This window comes from Rhinoraja longicauda, chromosome 7 (genome assembly GCF_053455715.1).
Source record: "Rhinoraja longicauda isolate Sanriku21f chromosome 7, sRhiLon1.1, whole genome shotgun sequence".
In the NCBI taxonomy this organism is placed as follows: domain Eukaryota; kingdom Metazoa; phylum Chordata; class Chondrichthyes; order Rajiformes; family Arhynchobatidae; genus Rhinoraja; species Rhinoraja longicauda.
Window position 1 is genome coordinate 10,775,883 of NC_135959.1, and position 8,500 is coordinate 10,784,382.

An 8,500-nucleotide genomic window follows, 5' to 3' on the forward strand; every position below is an offset into this window, starting at 1 on the left:
GCCTGCAAACAGTTGTGACCACTGCCCAGTCCATCACCGGCTCTGACCTCCCCACCATTGAAGGGATTTATCGGAGTCGCTGCCTCAAAAAGGCAGCCAGCATCATCAGAGACCCACACCATTCTGGCCACACACTCATTTCACTCCTGCCATCAAGAAGGTGCAGGAGCCTGAAAACTAACGTCCAGGTTCAGAAACAGCTTCTTCCCTACAGCCATCAGGCTATTAAATACTACAACCTCAAATCAGCTCTGAACTACAATAGACTATTATTATTATTATTATTAACAATGTACTATGTTTACATATTCTGTTGTGTTGCAGCAAGTAAGAATTTCATCATTCTATCTTGGACATTTGACAATAAAATACTCTTGACTTGACTCTCGAGTCCAACCTGCCCATGACGACCAAAATGCCCCACGTAAGATTATGTTGAAAGTCCCTTGATTAGATAAATGGATACCTATTTAAAAGACTGACAAAACTCCCATTTCTAGATTGTCTTTCATGATCAGAGAGTCAAAGTGCAGGCAAAAGCCCAGATTGACAACTTGGTCAGCATGGACAAAGGGGTGCTGTTTCTATGCTGTATACCTCCATGACCCAATGGCTCCCAATATTTACTAACATCCCTTTTGAATTATAAATATTAGTTCAGAAGAACATCCTTACTTTTCTTCCAATGGCTTCTTTTATTTTCATCGAGAAGGCAAACAGGGCATTGATTTCCATTCCAAATTGCATTAATATGGATGTAAAACTTCAGTAAGTAAGGATTTCATTGTTCCAGGTCATACTGGTGCACATGACAAATAAACATTCTTGACTTGATATTCCATAAATATTACTATTTATCATAGTAGAGAATGCCAACACGTTGCGCTAAATCCGAGACGGCAAGAAATTACAGAGAGTTGGAGATTTCACCCAGATCAAACTTCCCACCATTGATTCTTAAGGATAGCGGAGTCAGGGGGTATAGCGAGAAGGCAGGTACGGGGTACGGAGTGAGAATGATCAGCCATGATCACATTGAATGATGGTGCTGGCTCGAAGGGCCGAATGGCCTCCTCCTGCACCTATTGTCTATTGACTCCATCTGCACTTCATGCTGCCCAAGAAAAGAAGCCAACATAATCAAGTTCTTGTGCCACCCTGGTCATTCCTTCTTCTCTCCACACCCATCTGGTGGAAGGTACAGAAGTTTGAAAGCACAAATTGCCAGACTGTGGAGCAGCTTCTTCCCCTTTGCTATCAGGCTTCCGAATGGTCCTTCCATATGCTAGATCACCTCTGTCCCACTGAGCACAATGGAAAGTGTCTATGGAACTGATGCGCTACAGTGCTGAGAACTATATTCTGCACTCTGTCTCTTCCCCTTTGCTACATCTATTGTACTTGAGTTTGACTTGTATGGGATTATCTGATCCATTTGGATTGCGTGCAAAAAGAAAGCTTTTCACTGTACCTCACTACAGGTGATAATAATAAACCTAAACTTATTTTTCAAAGATAGAATAACTCTCTTCATATGTAACAATATTGGAAGAGGCTGAAATGATGTTCCACTTTCCAACACAACTGGCCCATGAGATTAAATTCACTTCTGTTTCTTATATATTATAAAGGAAACAGGAGGCATCTCATGTGCAGCTGGTTTGAGCAGTTGATTTTCCAACCCCTACTACTACCTATTCTCTCTGCACAATGAGTAATGTTTGAAATTGAAGTAAAATCACTGATACTGTAAGAATGGTTTGAGCAGTTGATTTTCCGACCCCCTACTACTACCTATTCTCTCTGCACAATGAGTAATGTTTGAAATTGAAGTAAAATCACTGATACTGTAAGAAGCAGTGGTAAACAAGGAGTGACTCAAAGACAGAAGTTTGGAATTTCCATTTTGCAGTTTCATTTCCTACCTTGTGAAACACAGTCACCGGTTTGAAAGCGAAACATCCAACAAATAAAAGAAACAAGTTTAACAGCAGGAGCTTACTAGCCGGGGGATCTCGTCGGGTGAGGAGGTGAACGCACTGGACCTTTGAGGATGTCTCTGAGTTTGGTCCCTGTCCTTCTCTACGTTCTCTCGGTAAGGGCGATAGACAACGGGCTTCGAGAGCCAAGGGGGGATGGCTTGACTGAGTGCAGAAAAGCTCAAACATTGACTGCTCTCGAGGTTGTGCCGGGAGGAGGCTGGGACAACTTGAGGAACCTCGACCGAGGTCGAGTGATGAACATTAGTTACTCTACGTGTAAAATCACCGAGGATGGACAATACTTCATCCCAGACCAAGTCTACGTGGTGCCCCAGAAGCAGACCACCATGGACATCGTGTCGGAAATGATCACCAGATGGACGGACTACAAAAGCTCCACCAGTGCCTCAGTCAACGCTGAGGTGTCCTACCTCTCTATCCTGAACGCGAAGTTCTCTGCCAGTGTTGAGAGGGTCAAGACTCGACAGGTGCAAGAGAGTACCGTGACCACTAGAATCCAGGTGAGGAACTTAATATACAAGGTCAAATCCGTACCCGATTTCCAACTGGACCAAGGCTTCAAGCAGCAGCTGATCGAGATTGCCAATCACATTGAGAACAACCAGACTAAAGCTGCCAAATATTACGCCCAGTTGCTGGTTCTCAACTACGGGACCCACGTGTTGACGGGTATCGATGCCGGGGCGAGCCTGGTGCAGGAGGACCAGATCAGATCCAACTTTGTGTCCGAAAGTTGGAGTCGAAACTCCAGCATCGGAGCGTCGGCAGGAGTCACCTTCTTCCACACGGTGAACGTGGGCCTGGGCAGCCAGGAGCAGAGTACCGACCAGTTCACCCGCCATTACGTGGGCAACAGGTCGCACTCGAGGATCGAGAGCCACGGCGGCGTGCCTTTTTACCCCGGAATCACCCTGAAGAAATGGCAGCAGGAGATCTCCAACCAGCTGGTGGCCATCGACAGGAGCGGGCGGCCCCTCAACTTCTTCATCCACCCACTCAACGTGCCCGAGCTGCCCGGGCCCACGGTTACCAAGCTCTCCCGGGCCGTCGAGAGCGCCATCGCTCTCTACTACCGCGTCAACACTCGCCCGGGCTGCGTCGACGTCAACTCGCAGAACTTCAACTTCCAGGCCAACCTCGACGACGGCTCCTGCAAGGAGGACGGCACGAATTTCACCTTCGGCGGCGTTTACCAGGAGTGCACTCCGGTGTCGGGGCCCGACGCCCAGTCCATGTGTGCCAAGCTGGCCCAGAGCAACCCCCTGACCGGGGCCCACAGCTGTCCCACTGGATACACGGCCGTCCGCCTGCACTCGGGCTTCCAGGAGGAGGGTAGGAGCCATTACGAATGTGAACGCCATTGCCACTCGTGTTGGCTGGTGCTGAGCTGTTGCGACAACGTATGCGGCGACGTCCACTACGTGAGCCAGGCCGGTTTTGAGGCCTACTGGTGCGCGGCGACGCCCGGCGTTGTCTTGCCCCAGAACTCGGGCTACCTCTTCGGTGGCCTGTACGACCGAATGTCCAGCAACCCGCTGACCCAAGGCCGCTCCTGCCCCGCGGCCTTCTACCCGCTGCGCCTCCTCCAGCACCTGCGGGTCTGCGTGAGCCAAGACTACGAGATGGGCTTCCGCTACTCGGTGCCCTTCGGCGGCTTCTTCAGCTGCGAGGCGGGCAACGCGTTGGCAGCCCTGGCCCCAGGCCCAAGCGCCGACGGGCAGCAGGAGCCCAGTGTCTACTCCAAGCGGTGTCCCGCCGGCTACAGCCAGCACCTGGCTGCCATCAGCGATAGCTGCCAGGTCCTCTACTGCGTGAAGTCCGGCTCCTTCAATGACCTCAATCTTGCCCCCATCAACCTGCCGCCGTTCGCTCAGCTCCCTCTGCTCACCATGGGCTCCACAAACACGGTGGTGGTCATGTCCGAGTACCAGAAGCCTTGGGTGAAGGACACGGTCACCAACCAGTGGAAGGTGGTCCCCATCTCGGACGCCCGCCTCATATTTGGCGGGGAGAATCCCTCCAGAGGAGCTGGGGCGGCAGCTGGCATCTCCATTGCCGTCGTCCTGGCCCTGATTGGCATTATCTGCCTTGTCTTCTTCGTCAAGAAGCGACGGAGGCAGCGCGGATACAAAGCTCTGGAACATCAGGTGATATCCACAACCAGCTCTGAGGACTCTCCTAATCCCCAAACAGATGCCTGAGTCCCACTACCTCCTTGATCCACAACTGGAACAAGGACTGCAGAGCCTTCCTCCATTCACCCATGCAATGCGCAGAGCAAACCAAAAACAATGAGTAGTATGGTTTATATTCGCCTTTATTATTGTCACGTGTACCGAGGTACAGTGAGAAGCTTTGTTTTCCAATGTTTGGACCATGTTTTCCAATCAAATCATAATACTATATACCTAAATATAATCAAGCCAAACTCTAGTACAACAGGTGCAGTGAAGGGAAAGGTAGAGTTCAGAATAATTGAATGAACAGGGCTAATCTTTAGACTGCATTGGTTATTTAAGGAGAAACAGGAAGAGAGAGTAAAATGTGTAGGAAGGAACTACAGATGCTGGTTTAAACGAGATAGACGCAACATAGGCACAAAAATAGCTAGATTTAGCTCTTAGGGCTGGAAGAATCAAAGGATATGGGGAAAAAGCAGGAACGGGGCACTGATTTTAGATGATCAGCTGTGATCATATCGAAGGGCTGAATGGTCTACTCCTGCACCTATTTTTCCATGCTTCTAAATGCTGGCGTAACGCAGCAGGAGAGAAGGAATAAGTGATGTTTTGGGTCGAGACCCTTCATCAGGGTTAGATTGAATTTGAAATGAATGGATTGGAACATAAACAGAAGAGTGAAATTAGACAGATAGGGACATTGAAGAAGCCAAAGAAAGACACAAAATGCTGGAGTAATTCAGTGGATGAGGCAGCATTCCTGCAGAACATGGATAGGTGATGTTTCGGGTCGGGACCCTTCTTCAGACTGATTGTAGGGAGGCGGGAAAGAAAGCTGAGAGAGGAGGAGCAGGACAGAGCATGGTTGATAATGGGGGAACTTGGGCACGGGGGGTTGAAATAAGCCATATTGGTTCAGATCAACACAGGCACTGAGTGACCAGTTTCTGGCTGAAAGGTTTATGTGATTTGAACTGCCTTTTTGCAAACCTGACTTTGAAGTATTGACTAATAAACTTCTCAATTCTGCTGTTTCTTTGTACCCTTTTGAACTTAACAAAGAACATTATCCATTAACTATCATTGCGTCTAACATTACCTGTAATTTTATTAATAAGAGTAACTTACCAAAACTGGTGCTACAAACTAAGAATAAATGTAGCCATGTCTAATACAACTGTAACATTGAGATATAAAAACAATAAAATATTAAAATCCAGTTGTGTGTTTTTGCTAAATAAAATTAAGTCCGATTCATTCACTTTATTTGTTAGCATTTTACGACAACTTACCATGTAAATACAGTGTCCATCACACGTCAAAGATGTGATGGATAAGGCATTAAAAAATATTAACAAATTTTAATCTTTCCAAGGGTCAGAAGTTTAGAGCGGGTGTTCCAGGTCTTAGTATGGTCTTGGAGGTGAAAGGAGGAAGTTTTACCCTTAAAATGTCAGTAAGAAGCAGAACAGATCAGTTCAGAAAATAAGCAAAACACATTTTACTCACAGAAGCTGCTTGACCAGTTCTGTCTTTATTGACTTAAGAAAAATCTTGGCTTAACTTTCATTCTGTACGCCAGGTGCATAGCTCAGAATTGCGCCGCAAGATGGCGCAGCGATAGAGTTGCTGCCTTACAGCGCCAGAGACCTGGGTTCAAACCTAACTATGGGTGCTGTCTGTATGGAGTTTGTACATTCTCCCGTGACCTGCGTAGGTTTTCTCCGGGATCTCCGGTTTCCTCCCGCACTCCAAAGACGTGCAGGTTTGCTGGTTAATTGGTTTGGTATAATTGTAAATTGTCCCAAGTGTATGTAGGATCGTGTTAGTGCAGGGATCGCTGGTCAGCGCGGACTCAGTTGGCCGAAGGGTCTGTTTCCATGCTGTATCTTTAAACTAAACAAAAAATTGCTCCATTGTGTCTATTGGTGATGATTCAGGTACCAAACGCCTGTCCTTCCCACCACCTGAATACCATGGGTCGTCTGTAGGATTCACAGCAACAACTTGATAAGACTTCTTTGACAGGGGCTCACAATACTGCAGCCTCCAATTCCTAGAAGGACAAGAAGGGCTTCAAAATAATCCAATGAAGTATAGATCGAAAAGCCTAAGGGTTGTGGTAAGAAAGTTACTGGAGAGGATACTGAAGGGCACGATATGCATGCATTTGGGAAGGGGTTGATTATGGATATTCTGCACGTTTGGTGTGAGGGAGATAGTGTCTCATGAATTTGTTTGAAGCTTTGGAAGAAGTAACTCAAGAAGGTTGAGGAGGGCAGGTTGCAGAGATAGTCTAATGAAGCAAGGCCTTTGATAAGATTCCACACTCTATCTTGGTCTGGAAGGTTAGATCGCATGGGATGGATCCAGGAGAGGTAGCTAACTGGATACACAGTTGGCTTCCTGGTAGGAAGCAGAGGGTTGTGGTGCAAAGTTGTGATGAGGGGTTATCATAAGAAGTGTATAAATTCATGTGGGGAATAGATGGGATATATGCCAATAATCTTTTTCCCATGGTAGGGGAATCAGGAGCTAGAGGGCAAATGTTTATGGTGAAAATAGAAAGATTTAACAGGAACCTGAGAGGCACCTTTTTCCCACAGATAGTGCTGGGTATATGGAATAAGTTGCCAGAGGAAGTATTTGAGGCAGGGACAATAACAACATTTAAGAGATATTGGGGCGTGTACATGGGTAGGAATGGTTTGGTGGAATATGGGCAAAGTAAGGGCAAATGGGACGAGCTTAGATGCGCCATCTTGGTTGCATGAATGGTTGGGCCAAAGGGCTTGTTTCAGCGCTATATGACGCTATGACAAATGGGGATAACACCATCTCTATCTCCCCTCCAAGTCACATCGAATAGTGACTTCATTTATTTATTACAACACGGGAGGCTATTTGACCCATCAGAACCATGCCAGCTCCCATGTGTGCAGTCTCGTTAGTCCCATTCCTCTTCTTGTTTCCTATAATCTATTATCCCTCATTTTATTTGATTCTCTTGCCCCTTATCTACACTAAGGGTAAGATACAAAAGCCAATTAACCTCAGCATGTCTTTGGGATGTGGGAGGTAAATGAGAGCACTTGGGAGGGACCCAAACAACAAAAGGAGAGGTGCGGACTCTGCACAGGTTACCTCAAGATCAGAAATGGATCCACATTGCTGGAGCTGTTCAGTAATGGTGCTAATTGTTGTGTACTTGGGATTTTGAACTATGTTGCCTTCATCTGGGTGTCCTAGTGCAACAGTCACTGAAAGGAAGCATGCAGGTACAGCAGGCAGTGAAGAAAGCCAATGGAATGTTGGCCTTCATAACAAGAGGGACTGTCGTATGTTGAAAGGCTGGAGCGATTGGGCTTGTATACACTGGAATTTAGAAGGATGAGGGGGGATCTTATTGAAACATATAAGATAATTAGGGGATTGGACACATTAGAGGCAGATAACATGTTCCCAATGTTGGGGGAGTCCAGAACAAGGGGCCACAGTTTGAGAATAAGGGGTAGGCCATTTAGAACGGAGATGAGGAAGAACTTTTTCAGTCAGAGGGTGGTGAAGGTGTGGAATTCTCTGCCTCAGAAGGCAGTGGAGGCCAGTTCGTTGGATGCTTTCAAGAGAGAGCTGGATAGAGCTCTTAAGGATAGCGGAGTGAGGGGGTATGGGGAGAAGGCAGGAACGGGGTACTGATTGAGAGTGATCAGCCATGATTGCATTGAATGGCGGTGCTGGCTCGAAGGGCTGAATGGCCTACTCCTGCACCTATTGTCTATTGTCTATTGTCTATTGTCTAAGAGGAGTTAAGTATAGGAGCAAAGAGGTTCTTCTGCAGTTGTACAGGGCCCTAGTGAGACCACACCTGGAGTACTGTGCAGTTTTGGTCTCCAAATTTGAGGAAGGATATTCTTGCTATTGAGGGCGTGCAGCATAGGTTTACTAGGTTAATTCCCGGAATGGCGGGACTGTCATATGTTGAAAGACGAGCGGTTAGGCTTGTATACACTGGAATTTAGAAGGAGGAGAGGGGATCTTATCAAAACATATAAGATTATTAAGGGGTTGGACACGTTAGAGGCAGGAAACATGTTCCCAATGTTGGGGGAGTCCAGAACCAGGGGCCACAGTTTAAGAATAAGGGGTAAGCCATTTAGAACGGAGATGAGGAAAAACTTTTTCAGTCAGAGAGTTGTAAATCTGTGGAATTCACTGCCTCAGAAGGCAGTGGAGGCCAATTCTCTGAATGCATTCAAGAGAGAGCTAGATAAAGCTCTTAAAGTTAGCGGAGTCAGGGGGTATGGGGAGAAGGTAGGA

General features: G+C 46.9%; 1 protein-coding gene across 1 annotated transcript; it reads left to right on the forward strand.

Moving 5' to 3' along the window:
• The first annotated feature begins 2,013 nt into the window (after nucleotides 1-2,013).
• LOC144595081 (macrophage-expressed gene 1 protein-like) lies at nucleotides 2,014-5,396 on the forward strand. The gene has a single exon (XM_078402095.1). The coding sequence runs from the start codon at nucleotides 2,054-2,056 to the stop codon at nucleotides 4,202-4,204; it is 2,151 nt and encodes a 716-aa protein (XP_078258221.1). The 5' UTR covers nucleotides 2,014-2,053; the 3' UTR covers nucleotides 4,205-5,396.
• The last annotated feature ends 3,104 nt before the right edge of the window (nucleotides 5,397-8,500 follow it).

What these genes read in the sequence shown, in the direction of transcription:
- LOC144595081 (XM_078402095.1), top strand. Translation starts at nt 2,054, where the DNA reads ATGTCTCTGAGTTTGGTCCCTGTCCTTCTCTACGTTCTCTCGGTAAGG.